The sequence below is a fragment of the Scaptodrosophila lebanonensis genome, unplaced genomic scaffold (assembly GCF_003285725.1).
Source record: "Scaptodrosophila lebanonensis strain 11010-0011.00,11010-0021.00 unplaced genomic scaffold, SlebRS2 tig00000053-arrow-pilon, whole genome shotgun sequence".
Classification (NCBI taxonomy): domain Eukaryota; kingdom Metazoa; phylum Arthropoda; class Insecta; order Diptera; family Drosophilidae; genus Scaptodrosophila; species Scaptodrosophila lebanonensis.
This window is the reverse complement of record NW_022060548.1, coordinates 12,779,303-12,804,757: the sequence shown is the minus strand read 5'-3', so window position 1 is coordinate 12,804,757 and position 25,455 is coordinate 12,779,303. Positions and strand designations below refer to the sequence as shown.

The 25,455-nt window shown below is 39.0% G+C and overlaps 1 protein-coding gene across 5 annotated transcripts in view; it reads right to left on the bottom strand.

Annotated features, from left to right (window-relative positions):
• LOC115624405 (regulating synaptic membrane exocytosis protein 1) overlaps positions 1–22,914 on the bottom strand; it is a 44,660-nt gene extending 21,746 nt beyond the window's left edge. For 4 of the 5 annotated variants that reach the window (XM_030519140.1, XM_030519139.1, XM_030519135.1 and 1 more), the window contains exons 1-7: positions 22,511–22,914; positions 22,139–22,343; positions 18,700–18,825; positions 18,268–18,630; positions 16,944–17,598; positions 1,891–2,843; positions 19–271 (exon numbers count right to left, since the gene is read on the bottom strand). In XM_030519140.1, coding sequence (XP_030375000.1) covers positions 19–271; positions 1,891–2,843; positions 16,944–17,598; positions 18,268–18,630; positions 18,700–18,825; positions 22,139–22,343; positions 22,511–22,620 — 2,665 coding nt within the window. In that variant the 5' untranslated portion in view covers positions 22,621–22,914. The remainder of the gene's footprint in view (positions 1–18; positions 272–1,890; positions 2,844–16,943; positions 17,599–18,267; positions 18,631–18,699; positions 18,826–22,138; positions 22,344–22,510) is intronic. The other variant, XM_030519138.1, reaches the window with a different exon arrangement.
• Positions 22,915–25,455: the final 2,541 nt, after the last annotated feature.

Genomic DNA, 25,455 nt, shown 5'->3' with positions numbered 1-25,455 from the left:
ATGTTTTGTGTAGAATACCTGGTCGTAAGCGCCCCTCCAGATCGGCCACAGAGCCGCGTTTCACCTTCTCCACTATAGCACCACATGCACCGCTGCTACTGCTACTGCCGCTGATGCCTCCGCCGCCGGTGCTGCCGTTATGCTCCAGAGTAAGCGGTTGACCGCCGTTCACCTTTAAGCCTAATATATCTTCCCCATCATAGTATTTACGTAATATCATGTGACCAATCATGCGAGTATTATCCGCGGATGTTTGCCAATTCACTGGATTCTATAGATATGTATGCGTATGCGTGTTTGTTTGTATGTTTGTACGAGCAGGTGATGGAGCAGGTGATAAATAAAAGTTGACGGTGGTCGGTGGTCGTGATGGTTGTTATGGTTGTTATGGTGGTTATGGTGGTTATGGTGGTTATGGTGGTTGGTGGTGGTAATGGTGATGGTGGATATGGTTGTGGTTGCGGTTGTTAATTTTGCATGGATTTTGTTTTGGTGGGATGATTTTGAACGGAGGTAAAATGTTTTAGTTTAGTTTCAGATTCGTTTCACAAGAGCCTTAAACATAACCTAGAAATAATATCTTAGTCTAATGGGTTAGTCTTAATTAATAGAGAGAACAGAAAAGATCCAATTAAAATTAAATTCAAATATACAAGTAGTAGCATTATGAACATCACAAAGATTTTGTACAATCCATTGAACAATTTTTACAATTATCCTTTTAAAACTTATAGCTAGAAACTGTCATTCTTTTGATTCTACTAAGTAAGTTGCGATAGATCGATAGTTGGATAGTTATAGCTTGATAGTTTTCATTCAAAGAAACGAGTTCGTTTGCAATACGCATTTCTTTGTTAGTCTGTTTTAGTTGGTTTAAAAACTTTGAGAACACATATTTTTCGAATTAACAATATACAAGAGATCCAATTCGAAAGCTCTAAAGTTAAAGTCTAAAGTAAAAGTGTGGGGGAACATCAAAACATTTAGAAATATAGAACATGCAGAGAATCGTGCAAGTTACAGATAGTAGAATATGTGTAGAGCTAGAAGGTGAAATATTGTTGTAATAATGTCTATTATGTGGTAAAATGAGATCTGTCAGGATTATAAGTGGTTGGACTGTTAGAGAGAGAGAGATTTATTGAACTGATCAGCGGACTTTGGGATCAGTTATAAAGAGACTGACTTAAATGTTGTTCTCATCATAAAAGGGAAAATCTCTATACTTGTGCATAGTAGTCTTCTGTGAACATTGAATGGGATCGATCAAGTATGGGATTTTTGTTGGGCAATAAACAACAGTCATGCAAGAGTTTGGGAACATACACAAGCATACACACATCACATCAATACTAGTCTAAAGAAGAACGGGAAGATATTAGCATGCGGTTTTGTTTTTTTTTTCGACTGTTTGAAATAAAGTTATGTATTGTAGATGTCTGAAATAGTGGACAGAGTATTATAGCACTCTAGATACGAGAAGTTTAAATACAGAGTGTAGCCTAGTGAGAGAAATGAAATATTGCTATGAAAGAAAAATACTATACAGATGATAAACACGGAAAGTTGTGACGGGTATCTGGAGGCTACGGCTGAAGAGACATACGAGTTGAAGAACATGACAAGAACAACAAACAGAGAAACGTTTTAGGCACTATGAATCGGGTGTAAAAGGCAAATCGGTTCGGTTGCAGGTGGGTAAACACTATATACAGACAGACGGATGGGGTGTTTTGTTGTTGGGGTTCCAGACTGGCAGACTGGCAGACAGACAGACAAACAGACACACAATCAAAATGCTGGGGCTCTGCGACTCTTGGCTACGACACAGACACAATGCAGCGCTTGGGCTCCTTCAAAACTATTTTGGTTGCCCTTCTTTGTGTGTACCTTGGGCCCATCGCCACGATTCGAGTCCTCGCTGCTGGTGAATGTGCTGCTCGTATCAATGCCCGAATCCTTGGTGGCTGAATCCTGGCTGCCCTGTCGCTCAGCCTCCCAGCGCGCCCAATCGTCAACTGGCAGCGGTCCAGCCGCTGCCGCTGTGGGATGAGTCAGCTTGCCGCTGGTCAGTATGGTCGCTGCCCCCACATCGACCGCTGTGGAGGGCAGAATGGTCGTCACCGGTGGCAGTGTGGTGCTCCCCACAACCACTCCAGGTGCAATGGGCTCGTCCTGGGCATCGAAACGCACAGTCTTCTTTATTCTGCGCTCAGTGAAACGTCGTGAGTCTTGCGCCGCCGACGACGAGGATGTGGAGCTAACCGAACTGCCTCCTGGGCCGAGCAGGCTGCGCTCACGACTCAAACTACGCTCATGGCTGAGCGAGCGCTGCCCTGCCATGGCACCGTCGGCGGTGGCCGACATAAGGCTGTGCTCATAGGAGGAAGCAGACGAAGCAGCACCACTGCCACCACCACCACTGCCAATTACAATCTGCGGCTTGCCCTGGCCCGCGGGGTAGGGATAGGTGCTGCTGGTGCTGCTGCTACTGCTGCCGCCCGCACTGGCTGCTGCCAGGGGTGGTGCACGCCGATAGGCGCCACCAGCACCACCAATGCCACCGATGGCGAACTGTCGTTCGTGGTTTGTGCGATTGAAGTTGTTGCGCTGTTGCACGTCCAGACGGGCGGTTCGTGTCAAAGGATACTGCTCGAGCCGTTCCCGATGCTGCAGCTGCAGCTCGTAACGATCGCGCTGATCGGCCGATGAGTATAGTCGATTGGTGTGCGCCAGCAGCCGGAAGTCGCTGGACGCGTACGAGCCACTCACGCTCAAAAGATCGCGTTCGTTCAGGCTACGCTGTTGGCGCCACGGATCCGAGCGAACGTGTAGACGACCGCCTGTAGATTGTAGTAAATGGTTGTTTGGTTTGATTTTTTTGCACTTGCTGTTCGTTTTTTGTATATTGGTGGTGGCTTTCTCTGAAGGGGAGGGAGACTTTCGTCCAAACTAGTGGTTCGAAACAGGGACTTGGCAACGACTTGAAATGGGACGAATGTGACGCATTCGCTGCTTGCTTGCCTGCATTAGTTTGTTGTCCTTTTTCATTAAATTTTGTTCAAATGGTAACAAATATAAGTACAATAAACATAAGTTTGTTTTTTTTTTGGTTGTCAGTGGCGTTACTTATGCGAAATAATTATCATTAAAAATAAAAATTAGCGCATATGGTTCGTTTTGTGGCGCTAATATGTTCAATTACATTTAGACTGTGTATAAATTATTTATAACTGTGTAAATGTTAATGTAAATGTATATGTTTTGTGTCGTTATATAGTAGAATACGTATTATGTATGAGTAAGCTAGCTTGTAAAATCTAAATAAACTAGAGATTTCTATCAACATTGCAATGAGTCTGAATGTTGAGGTGGGGGTTGGCGGAATCCAAAAATAAAAATGCAACTTTATTTGCATTTCGTGCAATCCATTTAGTACTCAGATTAAAATGCATCAGATAAAACTTTTTGGAACAGGTCTGAAGAGCTGTATAGGCCAGAAGAATGTTGAGTTGGAAGAGCTCAGCCTTTCCTTAATAATCAGGCGGATATATTTAATTGTTGGACATGTTCCATAATGATCTTGCAAGTTTCTGGCTGTGGATGCACACTATCCACAATTTTTTTTTTTAGCTTCAGATAAATTGGTACAGTTTAAGTTGAAAAAAAAAAACACATTATCATAGAAAATACATAGCAATCCACTGATTAGTTATACATTTATTAGACTTGGACGACAATCATTACCAAATAACCTTCTCTCTAATGATTGTTTTACAAAAACATATCCGCTATCGCTTTGAGACTTCACGAGCAAACTGTCTGGGAAACCCATGTGAACCAAGCATTTGGCCACCGGGTATGGAATCAGGTAGCTATCGATGGTATGCTGATAAGCCTAGGTGCAAATTATCGCCAGAAAAGTGAATGTTGTGTGTTCTGGATAGGAGAATGAAAAGCCTCCTCTACCGGCATGGTATGCATTTTATGTATGAAATATGAATTACTTGTAGGACTGCGGAGTGCAAGGCTTTAAAAACTGTTAAACACGAGCTGTTATTTTTTATTTAAAATCTAATTAAATTCGGGAACTTGGACAAGGTATCAATTGCACAAAATTGTTGAAAGTGCAAGGTTTGAATTATCTATAGTTCTGGGCTCGCTTTGACAGGGATTTTTCAAGCTCTTTAAAAACTAGGCAAATACTTATCTGTTGTTGCTAAAAGTTTAAGAAATATTATGTTTTTTTATATATATAAATATATTCCTACATGCTAGAATTTCTGGACGCCTACTTATGGGGAAGTAGCTAATGGGCATCGATATGGCTAAGAATCTGGTATTGGAATTAAAGGGTAGAACTGTAAGAATGTGTTGTAGATAGTGTGGGCTGTGTACAAAGTATGTGGTGGTTGTTGTTTGCTTGTTTTTTATTGAAGAGGTAGGAAACGGGAAACAGCGTTACGATATCCATGCAAATTCTTCACGTTTTTGAATTGTATTTTCCATAATAATAATTTACAATTACAAGTAAATCGAATGTGAACAAATTAGACGAATAAAATAGGATTTGTAAACAAAGACATTAACAAAGTTAAAAGCGTATTCATCTTCTCAATTATTTGGTGAACACAGCCAGTGTATAACGGTGTGGAGAGGCGGATACAAATTCAAGGTGATGGCGTGGGTGGTGGTGGTGTGGTTGGTCGTGATTTGTGAGTGGATGGGCGGGGGGCTTTAAGCAAATGATAAATAAAATAAAGAACGGTAAGTGAATCTTGGACTTTCACGGTTTGGTTAAAACGCAGCACACAAACATCGAACAAAAATGCGGAGCAAGGTTAAGAAAAATATTCTAAAGATATTGAAAAAGAGAACGTAAGTGCTCAATAAAAGAAAGAGAGAAGGAAAGGAGAATAGACGGCAAAAATTTACATTCCATTTTGTGAAAATCATAGAAAACGATAATATTAAAAACATGACGCATAAAAATTGCTTAATAAATTATATTTGGTTATTAATATTGCTTTTTTGTTGCGTTCAGCATTTTTGTTATTGCTTACATTTGCATGAATCTGTAGATCGCCGGGCGAGAGAACAGTTTGGACACTTTGCACGCCACCAAAATTACCTGCTGTTGTTGTTGTTATTGTTATTGTGGTTATTTATAAATAAATGTATTGGATGGTTCATATATTTTTATGGCAGGTAGTTTTACATACGGTACGGAGTTAGATTTTATTCATTATGATATTTGTGGGTTTTTTTTTTTTTTTTTTTTGAGGACGCATATTGGAGCAGAGAGAGTGGAGAAAAATATACAAATAAAGTATAGACTGAAAATTAATCGACTGTTGCATAGAAAAGGTAAAGATAAATGAAATACAATACAATTACAATACACTAGGCTAAGAGTACATTGCGGCTAACTAGCTTATGAATTACCTTAACATACAAATATAGCTTGAAATTGTACATCCATTTCAGATGACGTTCAATACAGTCTGCCCATAAAAGTAGGCAATAAAATTGTAAATAGTGTGTTAAGCGTAACTATGGTTCTTAATTAATATTACCAATGAATGACACTAAAAACATAGTAGTCTTACAATTGTTAATAGTATTACAGACGAAAAGCGGAATAATAATAAGCTTGAACTACACGTAAATTTCTTAAATGTGCAAACCAACAAAATTTGCTTGCCCTTTGCTTTAATTGCTGTTGCAGCTGCAGACTCAAACACGCTCACACTCACACTCACAATCACACACACACACACACATGCGAATTCATGTACCTTTTTCCACCCAAGCGAAACTAGTTTGCTGCCACATTGTGCATACCCCTGGCATACTTTCATTTGACTTTGGTCACGATACAAAACGTTTATTGTGCGCATAATGGGCAACAACAACGAAAAAAATTACATAAAAATAAAAACAGCAACAACAATTGCTGTGCAATGTAAACAAAAGAGCACTAACATAAAAAAGGAAAGAAAGAAAGAAAAAGAAAAGAAAGGAGAAAAAACAAAGCAGAAAGTAAAGTAAATTATTTGAGAGCGACAAAACGAGGACCACACATACTCGTACTCACACAATCATAGACACACTTATAGTTAGTCGCCGCACGCACTTTTGGCACGTAGAAAGCGGTGAGCAAGGGCAAAGAAAATAGCAGCAGCAGAAGCAGAAGCAGCAAGAGGTAGAGGAGCAGCAAAGAAAGAAAAATCAATAACGTATACAACACGGTCATTTCTTCATTGTATGCGAACGCGTACTGCAAGGCCCACAGCAAAGGCAAAGTGACAAAAAAGAACACACAGCAACAACAACAACAGCAACAAGAATTGAAACGAAAACAACGACAACAACGGCTTGTAATCATGAGTGGGGGGCTGAGGGAAATGTAGAACGAACATTTGCTTCCTGTTTTATAAAATACAAAAGATATAAAAATAAATTTTTGGCTATAAATTCACTGCAGCGTCAAAGGCAAAGGCAAAGCCAATGGCTTTTTTGTTGTCGTTGGTTTTTGGTCCACAAGGCGCCCAAAAATATGCCAAAATGTCAATATGACATTGCGGCATTGCGTGCATTGTGGACTGAGGGAAGTTGGGAAACTGGCAAAAGCGCAAACACGCACACACGCACAAACGCACACACACAGCCCCTCTCATTTTCTCACGCAGCTGCGAGCAGAAACAGCTTGTGCTATTTTTAAACCAACTCACAACAACACCAACGTAAACGCCAACGCCAACACAACACAACACCCACACACATACACACGCAGGCGCATAAATAGCGCACAAGCACACACACACAAAGATGCATACATATATATATATATATATATATATACTTGTATATATATATATATATATATATATATATATTTCTATAAACACACGCACGCACGTCCACAATGTGTTTCAGTTTGAGTTTGGACTGCCACCTCCTGGCCAAGTTGTTGTTCACATTCAGAACGACGCGCCTGCTGATGTTCACATTAATGTCACTCATACGCACAGTTGGACGCACACACACACACAGACACACATTTACATACCCGACAATATGTGCAACAGTAGCATGAAGTAGCACTGGGGCTGGTCAACATGCACACATGTAGGCTTTTTAATTAAATTCGTCAGGCGTCACAAATGCCAGAACACACATTTCAAAATTGGCGGACGCCCTGAAAACATTTTCAAGCACTTGTTATCCTTATCGCCAAAAAGTCACTTCTGTGCCCTTCAAAAATGTGTGAGTTTAAAGCGCCAAAAAAGCACTCCTTGTTCTCAATGCATGTTGAACCAGTTCTTTAGAATAGCTTTTCAAATCGATATAAATTTCAATAAACTGGGGCCAGATGTTGTTCATCGTATTTGAAGAGCTGATTTTTTTTTTTGAATTCAATATTTACGTAAAGAAATATGTTGTGCTATACATTATATATATTGGACTTGCCAATGTCCTGCCAAGGACTTGAACAAAAACACATTATGACAAAATATTACATTCTCATAAGAGTAAAATGTTAAAATCTCGTTTAAAAGATCAATTAAAAATCGCAAATTCTTTACATACGCAAGAAAAAGCCCCCTTTAGACATGAAGATAAGTAGACTTAGAGGAACCTCTACAGCACATCTGCTTCTAAAAATGTATTCCTGGAATATATTTTTGCATAACCTTCAGTAGGAACTATTTTCTTTCCCAAAAGATCGGGGACTTGAAATGTTTTTTTTCCGCGATAGAAAATGTTTGCAGGGCAGAGGCGCACATTTGTGCGTAATTAAATTGGTTTGCCAGTGTACATAATTTACTTATTTAGTTATATATGCAATGCGGACCACAATGCCGCGGCATTTTGAAAACCTTTAGATGTCATTTATCACATTAGTGTCATTGCATGTATTGATTTTGTCTTTTAATTGAAATCAAATTCAGTTTGTAGTCGGAACAAAAATAAACATTGCATACTCTTCAGACATACATACATATATCAACGTTCGTAAATGCTTAAACATACCATATACGTGTATACTCGAACACACACACAGACACAATTCACTAACAGTGCAGTTTTAGGCAGGATGATAATGATGACACAGTCATTTCTTTTATTGCGAAACATGTGTGTTTACGAGGACCAGTCAAATGTTTAACGGAAGAGAGAGAAAAGAGTTGATAGCATTCTCCTTATACTCGTTTAAGTGTATATATAGTTGAATATTAAACCATTTAAAGGCCACTCCACCAGTTGTGTAGTTAAATACACTTACTTTATAAATAGGGCCTACAAATGTAAAGCCAAGTAAATCGGAAATGAATGAAAAGAAATACATGTGATAGAAGTTTTTGAAATAAAGTATTTTGTGGTAAGCAGTACATTTTGTAAAACATTACTTTGGAAATTGATGAGATATTTCAATCATTTAAATTGTATTTTGAAATGTTTATTAGTTCTGCGCGAAGCAGATAAATGCGCTTCCCAATGTGAAAGAACTTGATGCTGGTGGAACTTTAAAAGCGAAAATTGGTGTACAATTCACGCTTTTCAAGCTATTCCGTGATTCGATTGAGCTGCCCTCGTACTTTGTATGAGACGTATATATTTTTGTGTATTTATTTATTTATTTTGTTTTTTACTGTGTATGCCTAAGCGTTTTGGCAGCGTGTCGTTTGTGCTTGTTGTTGTTGTTAGGCGAGTGTAGTGCAATATATTCCGAGTGCCAGTTGTTGCCAATTTAAGCGCTTGTGTTTGTTGCTGTTTTTGTTGTCATGCTAATCTATTTGCGTTCTGCATTAATTTTTGCACATGTGGCACTTAGTTTTTGTTTCGTTGTTGCTTTTTGTGTTTTTCTTTATTTGCATTTCATTTTTTCATATTTTGGTAGTCCTAAGCATGCTGGCTTTTGAGTGTGCTTCATAGCTTTGTTGTTGTTGTTGTTATTATTATTCTTGTGTGTGTTTGTGTGTTGACTGTAGTTGCAATTGCTGATGTTGTTGTTTTTGTTTTTGTTTTTGTTGGTACTGTGCATAATTTGCCGCTAGCTGTGGCCCGACACTCACCTTATAATGTTGATTTGGTTCAATTGTGCAGTATTTGCTGGTATTTGCATTTATTTAAATTTCTATTTGATTTCCGAGCAATTAATTTATGCTGTCGGCAAGCATTTGCATGTTGACTTTAGACGCGTCTTGGTTTTTTCTTGATGCCGCTAGCCTCTTTTGGCCTCAATAATCCCGACTCTTGCTGGCCGCGAAATGTTCTTAAGCCCCGAAATGTGTGGCAGGCTGTACACACGGCAAAAAAAAATAAACTGAGAAAATTGAGAATTTTTGCGTAGTTTGTTTTCACTTGCACATACACACACACTCACACTCGCACAGCCAACACACCATACACCCACAGCGACACGCACTTTCGGAAAGGTAAAAGCCGTGCACGTGCCTGCACACTTAAGAAAACTGAGCCGAGAATGAAAATGAAAATAAAACAATAATAATAAAGCACGAAATTTTGTGCCTCTCCTTTCCGCTGCCATCTGTAGGCGTAGGCACAAATTTTCTCGACGTTGCTACGATTTTCTCTGTAATTCTTGCTTTATTTTTTTATTTTTATTATTTTTTTGGGCGCGCGTTTGCTACTTTTGTGACCAATGCCAATGTAGATAGGTAGGGAGGTGAGCAAAGGTTGCCTCACGCTATGTGTGCTTCTGCGTATCTTTGTGTGTGTGTGTGTGTGTGTGTGTGTGTGTGTGTGCGTGTGTGAGTGTGCGTGGGCAGCCATATGCAAACGTCTGGTTTATTTTGCGCAGCACTTGTCGTCGTTTGTTGGCTGATTTCGAGCCTTGATTTGATTTAATTTGCGTGAGAATTTTCATAGAGGCCCTACATTTGTTTTATTTGTACTCATTTATTATTATTATCTTCAATTATATGATGTGACACGTTGGCGAACATAATAATTACCTGCCACGATCTATGCGCACAGTTTGCAACTTTTTATTTAAAAGCCACTTTTGCCACTTTTCTTCAATTTTCTTGCATTACTTGTTAAATTATTGAATGCATTTGTGCTACTTTGTGGCATTTATATAGTTTTTTCACATTACTTTTCTTGACTGCCTCGAACAGTTTGTCATTCACACAATTTTGGTTTGGGCCTTTTTGCTATTTTTTCCCAAGGTTAACGGCAAGTTAAACAAAGATTTATGTTCTCTCTTCGTGCACAGAAACTTTTTCACAATTTCATTTTAAATACACTTTATATAAATTGTTGTTGATATTTTTTTGGTGAATTTATAAAGCGACGCTTTGTAGTTTTAAAATATTTTTTGCACGACTCGCGCATGTTTACTCGCCTTTAAAGTTCATCGAAAACTAATTTCGTTTCGATTTCATAAAAATCTCAATGGAATTTTTGCTTTACGCTTAGCTTTTGCTTTCCTTTGCGTCTGCTCTGCTTCTTGTTGTTGCTGTCTCTGCCTGTGCCTGTGCCTCTGCTGCTGCTACTGCTACTGGCTACTGCTGTTGGGAGCCTACAATTTTCCAATAACAATGTTACACGGTGTCTGTGGTTGTTGTTCTTGTTGGTGGCGGTGGTGGTGGTGGTGGTGGCGGTGTAAGCGCCTTCCACTGACGTTGCTTCCAATGCACAACAACTAAAAATAAGTTAAGCGTGGCAGGCACCGACTACGTCAACGTCACCGTCAACGTCAACGTCGACTGAGACTGCGAGACGTCGACTGCAGCATCAGCAAGGATAACATTGACAGCTGCTTTCGGCTCTTCTTCTTTCAGCTGTGCTGCCACTGCTACCCACGTTTGGGGTCACGCGGGTGTGGGTTGTTGCTGTTGCTATTGTTGTTGTTGTTTTGTGTTTGCTTTTTCGTTACCTCAAGGCAAATGGCAAAATCAACGTGTTTGTTTTTGCATTCCAGGCGCGCACAAAAAGTCGAGGCGCGCGCGTGTTGGATGGCGATGATGATGACGACAATCATGATGACGACGATGAAGTTGATGGACTGACTACCGACTACCACTCACTCTCTGTTATCATTGGACTGGCCAGTCCGAGTAACTGCCTTGATGCCGTGATGAGTATGTACATACATACATACATATAGGAGGTTTGTTGTTGTTTGCATTGCTGTGCGAAAAGTTCGTAGTAAAGAGCATGACAATGCATGAAAGTGCAGTGCAAGGCAGTGAATGAAGTCACGTCGAATACAAATGCAAGCGCAATTCGCCAATGACGCAGATACCCATACACAAACAAATCTACTTACATACATATAGAGGTGCTACCTTTTATATTTAAGTCACAGCGCCACCTGATTTGTATTTCTGTTCAACATATAGTAAATAATGGAACTGTTCTACGGAGTTTAATGGCAGGAAACTATTTAAAGTAACAGCTTCCAATGACAATGAAAGTGGATTGATTCACACACGCACGCCCACACACACATAGAAAATAATGCCTTAACTTCATTTCGATTCTATTTCTGTGTTGCTATTCGTTGTGATAAATAAGGGATCAGCCATAATATCGCCTTGCAAGAATTAAATAATTTTTTTAACAAAAAAAATTCCAAGAACTAGAGGGGTTATTAAAATAATAGCAGGGGGCCAGGAATAACAGAAAGAATGTTTTTTTCCTCGGAAATAGGAGAAATTTGATACTTTCTGATATCTTTGCGTTCTCTACTTTTAAATTTCGGGTTATTTATTTAATAGTTTTTTGAGTTATAACCAAGTTATATTTAATCAACGAATCGAATTATCTGCAAAGCAATAGCTTGTCTTTCTTTTTAATAGTCTTGATCTAATCTAGTCACATATAATTATAAATTCTATAATTCTTAGCTGAGTCTCTGATCTAGAAAGAGTGTGAATCATTTTCATAAAGTTAATTTAAATAATTTCGAAAGCGTTAAATATTGTAAGACTCTTGAGCTAGATGTTATGTTTTGCAAGAAGAATGAGTTAGAATCTTAAAGCAATTACGAATGAATATTACAATTTTGGAGATATCAGAATACTGTTGGCCTTTAGTGTATCACCTTCATCAAGCAGACTAGGTATATTTTGCGCGCTTTAAAACATCAGCTGCTTCTGCTGATTTCTGCTCGTGGTTTGGGGCGCTGTGGGCCGCGATTCTACGTTTGCCTTCCGCGTCAACTGTGCGTGTAGAACGCATGCGCCGGCTTTACAGTGCGTGGGAATTTTCCAAGCGCTTGTTGGAAGAAATTCCAACGCATGACGCTGCAATTGTGACTGCTAACATTTCTCTCATTTGGCAATGAGCGAGCCTATTGTGAATGGACCAACTGACTGACTGAGTAACTCGCTGGCTGTCAACTGGCTGTGTTGAGTTGAGAAAATAGAATGAGGCGCGTGTTGTAAATTGCAGTCAAATGCAGTGCAACTGCACCGAACAACAAACACATGCACACACACACACACACGCAGACAGACACACTTCAAATCAACAAGCGCCATAACAAGAAGGAAGAAAGGAAGGAGGAACCATGACGCTGCTCATCTTATCAGCTGTGCGTCAGATGAACACAGGCAATAGGAAGACACCGGCGTCAAATTTACGACCACAAGTCACAAATTTTATGGCAACTTAAGCTGCAAGTTTGCGGCTTGCGTTTTATCGACAAGTCCGCACACACACACACACACACATGCACTCACACAGCAACACACATCGTACAGGCACGCAGCGCAGGCTGGCAAAAGTTTGCGCCTAATTTTATGCCTCCTTCGTTTTTATACCCTACACCTAAAGTGAAGAGGTAATTGAGTTTCGGACACAAACTCGTAGGAGAAGGGTTGATAGCAACCATGTTAGGGGTAAATAATGATCAGCCCGACATAAACAAATATGTATTTATATAGTAGTATGTGCATACACTTAAAACTAATTTGCTGACTTATATGCAATTGTTTACTATGTGGACTATAAATCAGCTAAATGGATCATTGATTATCAAACACACATATACTCGCATAATGGAATAAAGTCAAGCTTGTTTCCTCTGGGGTTCTTATGTGGTTGTGTGTTATAAATACAAGCTGTGAGTTATTGATGTGTATGTTTTAAGAATTGCAATTGTTTTAAGAATTGAATAGAGCCCCCATCTCTAATTATTTAGTCATCATTGAAAAATGAATTAATAAATGCATATCATAAATCGAAAAAAAGAATCTATTGGCTTAAAAGTTTAAATACAAACAGATTGTGGAGGAATCAAACCACAAAAAATTAATAAGACATGAGTTCCAAAGATTTATGATATCTTGTGGGGTGAGACAAATTCACATCAGAAGCACGTTATCTTTAGGATTAGGAAAAGAAAGCTGTGTAATTTTGGGTAATAACAGTTTTAGCTTTCTTGATAACAATTTTATGAATTTAAAATGATTCTGCGCGTTTGATTTGTTGTGTACATGAAGTTTATTTCGATAAATATTATGAACATAAATATTGGAACAAAAAAAATAGTTTTTAATAACATATCTTTTTCAGTTCCAATAGACCTTGTCTTATTTTAAACGATATATTTGTACTAAAAGCGCACTAAACAGCAAAAGGAAAGGCAGCCGAGGGTACTCGTATAGGCATTGATGCACTAAAATGCAAAAGGAAAGTCCACAGAGGGTATATGGCTTCAATGCAGCCGAAGAGCACTTTTTTTGTTCCTTTTTTGGCCGCTTCCTTTTTTTTTGGCAAGCTCTTGTCGTGGAGGCGAAAGTTGAAATCAATAATTATTATATGCTAGTTTGCTGTGAAATTGAAAATGGCACAAACGGAAGCGGGTCGGGGGTATGCTTGGGGTTCGGCCAGGGTTCGGTGGCTGGGGAACTTGCAACAGCAGTGCCAGAAACTTGTGGCAAGCGCGCACTAATGTGCAGCAATAAAAAATTTAAATCACCAGCGCCATGTTGCACACTTGTGGGCATACGCATACAAGAGTGTCTTGGGTCGTGTTGCCGTCAGCCTCAAGACACAAGCCGCAGGCTACTTGCTGGGCGAGGGTGCAGGGAGCAGGGGAGCAGGGGCTGCAAGGGTTGTGCTGCAAGAAGTGCCAACAAGAAACTTTCTAATTAGGATAATAAATTTTCAACGGCACACTCACGACAATAGCGCGTCGACTTGTAGGCAATGCAAAACATGAACACAAGCACATACTAACATGTCAGCAGAAGCCACCCCCAAACCCCAAACCCCACACCCTCCTGCCCCCTTTCCCCCAGTCCAACTCAAACTGCTACACTGCTCACTGGCACAACAAAGCTGCAGCAGCCTATTTCGCCTTCTGGGCTAACTTCTTGATGTTTTGTGCGAGGCTGCCAAAAAGAAGAAGCTTTTGGCGTTGCAGGCAAAATAGTAAGTGATGTTGTCGTTGTTGTTGTTGGAAAACGTGTTTTCGGGTCAGAGACGCCGAAGCGGCAAATGTACAACGGCTGCGCCTTGCTGCTGCCTATAATTTATGCTCAGTGTATTTAGCTGCATAACAAAAAATCGCGCGTAGGCTGATAAGTATTCTGACAGAACCCAGTGCTGTTATCTCGTGACCTTTCAATGATGAGAACTGAAGCTGAGATCTTGAAATGTGAAACTTGCTTTTCTTTTGGTTTCCTGCCATCTTGAGCTGCGCTGAAGATTTTAGCTTCACTTTCGATTTCACATCTGGATTGCCTTTTCGTGTTTCCGTTTAGAGCTGCGACTTAATTGTCTAGTATAAGTTTAGAGGAGCATAGCATTCATTTTCATTTTCAATTAAGTTGTCCTCGTTAGGACCTTTAGCAATCATATATATTCCTATTGCAATTAGACTTTTGGTACGACTGATTTTGAGTAAAAGTAGTGGGTGTAAGGAAGAGTCTTCAAAAGTGGTGATAATTTATCTTATTTCTAAAGATTTTTAGTCAAGATCGTCTATGAAGAAAGACAAGTAAACAATGGAAATGCCCAATAAATTTCAATTTCTTCAACCTCTTTTTCTATTTTCTGATTTGATTACTAAAGTTTCTCCAAAATATTCCCATATCGTTAGTTATTTAAGAGAAGTTTATAATATTTCACCTTTATATACGTTTTTATATTATTTTGCGACCAAGTGTACTGTTGGCAAGGGCTCTGCTCTGGCAGAAGCAATTTATTTTTATTTATATATATAAACATATTTTTTTCCAACTAGCTGGCTCTTGTCGTTGTGGTACGGTCGCAATTATTGCTGTTGTTGCCCGGCCAAGATAAGCGTTGCAATGTTTCCGCTACAAAATATTTGCAGGACTCGCCACAAACGTGCACGAGTATGTGTGTGTGTACAGATGCGTATGTATGTTTGTGGTCTGCGGTCGCTTTCTATTTTTGAAACTTGCATGCAACTTGTAGTCCAATACGTAGATGAGGGGCAAGTGACTTGTGTGCGGTGTGCTGTGTCCAAGTGTGTGTGGCAAAATATTTGAAAAACTTTTGCAGTTGCCAGTGAAATTATGTGGAAATTTAAGGCTTTCACCAGCTACATGCCATTTGCTCCACTACTTTTCCATGAAATATTTTACGTATCAAATGAGGGCTCTTCTCCATCTCTAGACCCGTGAATGAAAGAAGGTCAGTTCTTTTTCGCTGTTCGCTTTTCGCTTTTCGCTTTGCTGCTGCATTGTAAATGAGGTTTCAGTTTTTCCGGGTCTATTTTTAAATTGCGCGCTTTAATTGGAATTTAATGCAACGAAAAATACCAACTTTTCAGACAGTTTTGATAAGCGTGGATTGAAACAGTTGCCGGGTCGATGGTATTTCCTGCTATTAGCAAATATAGTACTATAGAAGTATATTTTTGAAAAGTGTTTTCAAGCGAAATTTTTCACTCTAGCAGTTTGATTTCCATTCATCAAATAGTCCACAAGTAATCTATATGCATTCATTCGAACTCTTAAATATTTTTCAATAAATATCACATCATCCTTAAGATGATGTAGAATACAAAAAAAAAAAAAATAGAATAATTTATAAAATCTTATAATTTTTCTATCTGGTTTTGACTTGCACATAAATGGGTGCTGTTGTGACACACTATTCTTTTTTGGAACGCATGATCTACCATCACACAAATAAAGGGAAAGGAAAATATTAACAGTTGGTTCTATTTCTCTACTAAATGAAACTAGAATATACCATACCATACTTCTTAGACTAAACTTAGTTATATACTGTCTATATAAAATATACTATGTATATACTTATTACATACTAAGCTGAAGATACTTGGCGACACAGTAGTAATCGTTTTATAAGAGTTTTGCAAAATCAGCCTTAAATTTAAGTATACTGAGGACAGTGTAAAATTGATATTCACGGGATAGGTTTTACAATAAAAAGGAATTGAGAGAATCGTGAAAAAGACACTTTAGATGATGGAAAGAAACTTACAAAAATAAGTAAGGCAATGTTATTTCTAATTATTGCATTTTTGAAAGAAAATCAAGACAAAAAGTAATGAAAAAAGACAACGCACCAATGAGAGACAACAGTAAGTTACTTTTGTGTGTGTGTGTTTTTTTTTTTTTTGGGAAAAAAGTAGTAATATACGTATATTTATATACAAGTATGTACTTGCTGAGCGAGCGAATCAAAGACAGAGTTAGTTTGAATAATCAAAGGAAAATGGAGCTAGAAGTTTGAATTGCTTAGCGCGTTGTTACGAGTATTGTGGGTCATTAAGAAGTTAAAAGTTTCGCGTATAAGTTCTTTTAAGCGAGATAGAGAGAAACTTAGAACTGTGATTACAGAGAAGAGAGATAGTGAAGCAATCAGCGCTTCAATAGATAAATAGAGCATTTGGTAGATGGATAGAGAGATAGATAGGAGAGTGTGTTGCAATGCAAATTGGAGAAAACGAGCCAACTCACCGTCATAGTCCAAGGCAGAAGTGGCTCCAGCGCCCACACTCGACATGGAGGCCTGTGCTTGGGCGGCCAACAAGTGGGATTGAAACTCCTCCTCGGAGCTACTGAAGGAGCGCTGCTGTTGTGAGGCATATTGGGCGCCGGCCAGTTGGCGCCTCTGCTGCTGCTGCTGGTTATAGGAGGTGGCATCCATTGCATGACCACCACTGATGGTCAGATTGCGCGTCAGCGGTGGTGGTTTCTGGTAACCAACGGCCATCGATGGCGACTGCGTGGGCAGATGACTGCTTGGCATTTGATGGTGGACTTGGACGTGTGTGGGCGTGCCATGATAGGCTTGCTGCGGCTGCTGTTGCTGCTGTTGTTGCGGATGATGTTGCTGGAGTTGTGGTGGAAGCCGCTGTTGTTGTTGCTGCTGCATGGAATGCGTTGGCTGCATGCGCCCCGAGGAATACATGCCTGGAGGCGTGCCATATTGTTGCTGTGGTTGTTGTGCCCCTTGACGCTGCTGTTGTTGCTGTTGCTGTGGCATGAGATGCTGCTGTTGTTGCTGTTGCTGATGTTGTTGCTGTTGGTGTTGTTGGTGTTGTTGCTGCTGCTGCAATTGGCTGGGATGTGCCAGATGTGGATGCTGTCGCATTAAGCCATCCAGTTCACCCTGTGGGGGAGAAAATATATCATTCGATTATTGGGTAGTTTTTCTTCGCATTATTCTAAGAACATTTGTTGAATTACAGTATTTCTGAAGGGACTGTTGGGAACTTCTAAAAGATGTCACTTAATAGCGCAAGAATAATACACTGCTGTAGTTTTCAGTCGAATGTTATTGGGCCCTAAAACATACAGAACTGTTTTCTGACTTGACTAATCATATTCGACTATAATTCAAATATAAAATAAATTGCTTTTAGCTGCACAGCTGATGGAAGATAATATGCTCATATTATGCTCAGTTTTAGGAAAGATAATATTTAATCCAATGGTTATCTGTTACTTTTATTTCTCATTTCCAATTTTCAACAATTAATCTACATAAAAGAAATCCGATTGCATTCAAATTCATTCCTGCAAATATCCTTACAAATACGCTGATATAGGAATTGTGTGTTCTTTTGAATGCCAAATAAATTTGGAACTATGTAGATGCTTATTGAAAACTAAACTCAAGGCTTAACCTCACGAAAAAATATTCGTTGGAACTGCTCATTTAGTTGAGAAGACTATCTTTAATTTTTCTTTTTCTTATCTTTAAAAATTTTCTACGCATGCTTAAGCGAATTTTCTACAAAGTTTCCACAGAGAGCAATAAATGATGTGTTGTGCCCACCTGATAGAAGCGCGGATCGTCCTCGGGATAGGCGCCAGTACGTCCAGGCTGCTGTTGCTGTTGCAATCCATAGGCTTGCTGTTGCTGCTGCTGCTGTTGTTGCTGATATTGCTGCTGCTGCTGCGGATTAATGGGCTGCATGCGCGAGCGTTGCTGTCCCGGACTCATGGCATCCATGCCGCTATCCGAGGCAGAGAGGCGTCGATTCGTTGGCTGCTCCTGCTGTGAATACTGACGTCGAAGGACGCTGCCTGTGCGCTGCATGGGCAGGTTCTCCTTCTCGGCTGCGCTGCGCGTGCGCTCCAGCTTGGGTCTCTTATCTGTGGTATCGTGCGGATCAACAATCGCTTGCTGGGATATATCCTGTTAATGAATAAATATGCATATTAATTGCCAGTTTCTATCAGTGGGACTTGGTTGAATATTTCTTACACTACTGCCATCCGGTTCGATGCGTCTGATGAAACCATCTTGCTGCACGGCCGTCTTGTTCATCCACTGGCCAGTTTTCGAGAGCAATTCTTGTTTCTTTCGGCATAATATGCAAACCCAAATAACCTGAAAGTAGAATGAAGCGAAATCATTAAATTATGAAGGTAACTATTTTTACTAGGCTTTGTATAGATACTCTAGCACCCTTGAATTTATATTCATTTGTCATTTAATCAAATTGTCGTCGTTATATCGGAATTATTAGTAGCAAAGAAATTCGCATTTACGGACAAATTACAACTATTTTAGTACGTTTGTTACATTACCCAAGGACGCAAAGCTAAAGTCTAAATTCTGCAACGGCTTCAAATGGAAGACGATCGTTCGCGTGCCCTGCAAGTTCAGCGCGCCCTCGCCTGGGGCTACACTCCCCGTGTACTCTTCTTTTTTAGCAGAATAATGGAACTATTCGGAACAATCAATGTCTTCATGACCACCTACATCGAACGGGCACGGAACGAACGATTCGCCGGCTTCTCTAGCCTGCATTGGTACTCATTGGCAGGGGAAAATAACTATAGATGGGTGCATATGTCGCTCGTGTTTCGGGCTGCAAGTTGGAACTTTTAAAGGCGAGAATATTGTGAACCCGTGCTGCTTTTTTCTGTCTTTCAATATTTGCCACTGGAACGTGTGCGATTGCCTGTAAAAATTGTTTAGTTTCTTCTTCGTATTGGCATTGCTTTGTGTGGCATTTTGGCAACGTTTCAACGCCAAAATTGTTGGCAGCGTAGCCAGCATTTGATAAGCCAACCAATGTCGTGTCCACATCGAACCCCGCGCGGGGTTTGAAATAAAAATTGAAAAAAGTGAAATTGCAATTTAATTGAAATGCGAATGCCAAATGGGAAAAGTTAATGCCAATTGCAGAACCAAATTTCTATTTGTGTTAAAGCCCACTGACTCTTCCCTTTGTTCAATATGTATTTGATTTAGTAAGTAAGTAGGTTCATGGAGATGTCAAGCTTTTATTGACTTTAATTGTTGCATATGTATGTATATATAAATCAAAACGAGGTGTATTGTATACCTTGAAGAAATTTAAAAACTTTTAAAAAATTGAAAACAAATGGAATGTTTTCCTAATTTCCATCTTGATCAGATTGCTTGGCGCTAAACGAATTGCAAAATCCTTTTTCTGTAATATTTCTTGCCACATTATTAATCTTGCTGAAATATTGTTTTACTGACAGGATAAAGATTACTGATAGTATTCTGTACATTTCGTCACTCTGTCAAAAATACTAACACAGTTTTACATTGGCAGATCAGATAGCTTTGAGTGATTCTTTTAATTTAAATACTACGTCTTGACATTTTTTAGGCTCAAATCTCTATATTTCCATGTTGGCAGAATTTAGCAGAAGGCCGGTTTAGAATCAACTCAGCCAGAGAGAGATAGGCTAGAAAATGTCAGCCGCAGATGAAAGAATGCAGGCTTTATATCTCCGTTGCCAGTCAGATACGATTTTTGAACTCGAGTCTCTCTCTACTCGTACCTATAGAAAGTTAAATCAAATTTTCCACCACCGAGTTGGCGAATTCCCTTTATTTCTTTCTGCTCCTTATTTCGTCTTATTAGGTCTTAAGTAGAATTCGGTTTTCTCCTCTATTTACTATATTCTTAGTTTGGTCTATAATGTTTCTGACCACTAACGGCTGTGAATGGGGGTATACGTGCATATGGACGCATTATTAGACGTTATTTTGTAGTTATTTTTGAAGCTTTCTTATCTTTTAAGTTGAAATTATAACATAACGTTAATCTATACCTTTGTTGTAATATAAAATGTATATAATAATATAAAACATCTTTATGGTAATCTGTATCGGCAGCACAATTTGTTGATTTATTAAAATAAAAATGAAATATTAATAACAAAAATTGATTTATGTTTAATATTCAAACAGAGTTTCTTTAAATATTTGCTTTAAATTCTTCTGGCTACAGCGCACCACTAATAATCAGGCCTTGTCGCGGGAATTGAACATATAACTCAATAGAATTGAGTGTTTAAATCGTTCAGTTGAATGCACAATTAAGCCATTCTCATGCAGTGCGAAAATGATGTGCCGAAATGAGGGCGCTTCAATAAATTCTCAAACTTATGGGCAGCGAGCGTGCCACTTTCAAGTTCAAAGCAATTGACCTCCAAGTTTTTTGTATAGTTTATTTATTCATTTTTGGGCTAGTTGTGACAATTAGTTATACGCACAGCACGCTGTTCGGGCAGTTGGCAACAGGCGCGTGAGAAGTTATAGGCGCCAGCCAATGGGGCGTATGAGTGATAGTGCGAGGACTTACAAGCGACGCGTCGCCAACAATATTGGCGTCAGCGGACAAGACAGCGACATTGCCACCATTTATCACTGGCTTGAGAATAAACATTCTATATCCTACGCCAACTTGTCTCTTTGGCTGTGAAGCGTGCGACGCACAACAACCGACGACGGACGACGGACAAGCGACAAGCACGTCTAATGGCACTTGAAAATTATTTGCTATCAAGCGCAAAAATTGCCAAGTTGCAGGCGTATACACATACACTGAAAAAAATGTTGCAGCAAGTTTTAAGCAACTACTCATAACGGCTGCTACGGAAAAAGTTGATCAATACAGTTTAATTTTTCCTAAATTTAATGTTGTTTATTCAACGACAATTATACTCTCTTAAGAAGTTAAATATTAATAGGCGAGTTCATTTTCTTCAGGTATTGTGATGTTCCTAGTTTTAAAATTATATCAATCATCTAACAATATGAAGAGAATAGAGAGTTGAATGAAACTTTTGGCTGTAATTAATTTTTAAAGCCAATATTAAAACTAAATTTGAAAACGCGCTTGCCAAGAAATTTCTTACGGAATCCTTTCATTCTATAAAATAAGTTCAGCTATCAAAATATATATTTGACGATGAACTGTCTTTCCAGAAGTATTTAAAAATCAACATTAAAGACTTGTAAGGCCCACTACAAGGATATGCCTGCATTAAGACATAAATATATGAAGTTCATGGCGAGTGCTTGTACCATTTATAACCTAATCAGCAATAAATCTATTTGTTATTCAACAAATATTGGTTACATCAATAAGAGCATGCTGCTTGTGAGGAAGTTCTTAGTGCAAAAATTTCAATTGTTGTAGAAATAGATTAAGTTTGTAAGGTAATGCCAAATTCTCTTAGTGTATGTATGTAGACATTGAGTGTGTCTGGTTGACAGGCGCGTTTATTCGCTTCACGCCATGCCCTGACAGTGTCAAGCCACTGCACTTCCCTTACTCCTGCCCCATTCCTAGGGCCCTCATGGCCGTTCCCATTCCCCACTGCCATTGCTCGTGCTCGTGGCCAGGCTGTTAGGGAACTACTAACTCACTCACCTTATTGCTGCGCAACGTCACTTTGCCGCCACATCGGGCACAGCAGCGTATGTTGCAGTAATGGCAAATGTGGCCAACGCCATCAGCAAATTTGGTCTTAAGGCATATGTGACAGGTCGCATCAAGCTCAACGCCGGCCTTCTTCTGCTGTTCCGAACGCTGACGTATTTGCATCTCTAGTGTGACAACTTCATCTTGCTTGCGTCTGTGGGGGAGAGAGGGGGTACGGAAGGGAAATACGTTCAGAATCGGCGGTATAAAGTTTGTTTGAGCATGAAAAATATTTGTGAGAGGGTGTGTGTGTGTGTGTGTAATCCTGTTCGTTTTACTTAAATATTTACTGTGTGGAAAAAGGCAATGCATTGCACTCACCGCATTATCTCGTTCTGTTTCTCCTCCTCCTGCTTCTGCCTCATGAGCACATTTTCAATTTGCATGCGCTCGTGTGGCGTCAAGTGAGACAAATCGGGCATCTCATCCATAGCTACTGCTGCTGTTACTGTTACTGTTACTACTTGTGCTACTGCTACTGTTTCTGTTTCTACTGCTACTGTGCGGCGGTTGATGCTGCTGCTGCTGCTGCTAATTGTTTAATGTTTGCCTTTGGATTTGGCGTGCGTTTCTCGTCTGTTTGTTTTAGTGTTACTCTGTGTGTATCTGCTTGTGTGTGTGTGTGTTTTTTTACTAAATTTAAATATTAGTTATTATGTTTGTCTTTAGTTTAGTTCTGGTTCACCTTTTCTAAGTTTTGTTCGTTGCTGTGTTGAAGTCGGCGTTTAAACAAGAGTTCGGCTTGTTATACTTAATTTTAGTTGCACTAAATAGTTTTTTATGTTTAATAAATTTTAAATACTTTGATAGAAAGTGTGTGTTTTAAAGCTTTTCTCGGTTTGCCTTTAATTTACAGTATTTTGTTTTATTGAAAATTCATGCAATTTAGCAAATATTTATAAATATAATTTGTTATTTAATTTATTATTTATTATGTAGATTTAAGTGTTTAAACCTTTCTGATGGAAAATCACAGAGCAAATATCTAAATGTAGCTGCATAAATTTTTTTTGTGTTTTGCTTTTTAACATTTATTTTAGGTTTTTTAGTTTTTGGTTTGGAAATTCGTTGAAACTTTTTATGTCGCTCAGTTGAATTATTTTTCTCTATAAGCACTTTGTCAAAATGTTTGACTCGTATTTGTGTATCTGTGTGTGTGCGTGTGTGAGTCTATTGCATATTGGTGTGCATTACTATGTGTTTGTGTGTGTGTGTTTGTGGGTCTGTATGTGTTTGTGAATGTGTTGCAGGCCTTTTGCGCACTTCCCTTTCAACTTCTAGGTATATGCGTCCGTTTTCATATTAGCAGCACGAATTGAAACGCAAAATTCATTTTGCCCTTTGCTCTCGGTTTGTGAAGCATTCCCGCCCTTCATTTTGGTTGCGACTGATATTTGGGCTCCTGGCTCCTGGCTGTTGCAAGACTTCCAATTGCTTTTGTTTGTTGCTGCTGTAGCTGTAGCGGTTGCTGCAGGTTTTCTCTTTGCTGCGCCATCTTTGAACGGGTTCTCAATGTTTTTGTCTGTGAAAAATTTCATTTGTCAGCACTGAAAAGACAAAATGAATATAAAAGTTAGGAACAGACAAAGTCAATTAATAAAGTTCAATTCAATTTGTTTGCGCTGTTATCTCCTCATACTATATATGGTGCGACCAATTCAATTCATTTCGAATTCATTGAATGACTGCCCATTTCCTTATAGCTTTGCAGTAGCCATTTAAAAGGGATTTTTATTAAGCTGCTGGCGATATTTTATCGACATAAAAGAAGCTTGTGTGGAGGGAAATTAATTTAAAATGAGAAACTATTCGTTTGGATGTTATAATATGCTTAAGAAGTGCCTCATCATTCTGCGTCGATTTTTATTAATGAAACACAACAAAAATATAATATGAATATAATATGTTCATTTAGCGTTTATTCTTTATGTAAAATCCAGTACAACTTTTTGCGATAAAGACATTTTTTATCAAGCTGCTGGCAATATTTTATCGACATAGAAGAAGCTTGTATGTTGAGAAATGAATTTAAATTGAAAAATCTGTTTTAGGCGTTATAATATATATGCTTTTAAAATGCTGCATGAATATTATTAACAATTTATTGATCCAATGTTTAATTAGCGTTTATTATCGAAGTAAAATCCAGCACAATTTTTTCCGATGAATTAAAAATTGCTTGTGATCAGTTGTGCTGAATGAAAATAACGAAAATAGAAGGGTGCACAGTTGATTAGACATTTAAAACAGCTCTGATCGCATACAGCCCCAGAAAGTAGGCAACACTTTTTGTCTGCCCAGCTGGTGCCTATAATTAAACCCTCACTAGCACACATACATACACAAGAATACAGACAGTATGGCTGTTGTCAATATTTTATCGACATAGAAGAAGCTTGTATGTTGAGAAATGAATTTAAATTGAAAAATCTGTTTTAGGCGTTATAATATACATGCTTTTAAAATGCTGCATGAATTATATTCACCGCAATATAATCCCAAGAGGGAATATATTCTACCACCTGGCTCCCGTATTGATGTTTTTAAAGCCGATCTCGAAAGAAGAATTAACCTGAACGTCGAAATTAACAGCCCAGAGGATATCGAAGACGCGATATCAATCCTCATGAAGAACATTTCACTGGCTGCGTCTTCTGCTGCACCGAAAACTTTACGCTTGCCAACCCAACATAGTCAAGCTAGTCTACCACCAACGGCTGCTGCGCTCTTAAGCCTGAAAAGAAGAGTCAGGAAAGAATATGCAAGAACTGGAGATACTCGCATTCATCAAATCTACAAAAGACTGTCCAATCGACTGCAAAAAGAGCTTGCTAAAATCAGACAAGGCAGAATTGATGACATATTGGAAAGTGCTGGTCCAGATGCATCATTTAATTACTCGCTCTGGAAGCTTACGAGGCGATTTAAGAGGCTGGTCATCCCTAAGACTCCAATTAAGGATCCTACAGGTGGATGGAGCTACTCCAGTCAGCAGAAAGCTGAAATCTTTGCAAACAGCCTAGAGGAAAGATTTAAGCCTTTTGACTTTACAACAGCAGATAGGCGAAGGGTAGTCGAGCTTAGGCTGGAGATGCCATTCCAAATGGCCTTGCCTGCAAGCCCAGTTACACTTCAAGAAGTGGTACAGCAGATAAAAAATCTAAAGGTAAAAAAAGCGCCTGGAGAAGACCTTTTAGACAACAGGACGCTGAAACTGCTCCCCACAAGGGCTCTGCTGTATATTGTCTTGCTCATGAATAACATAC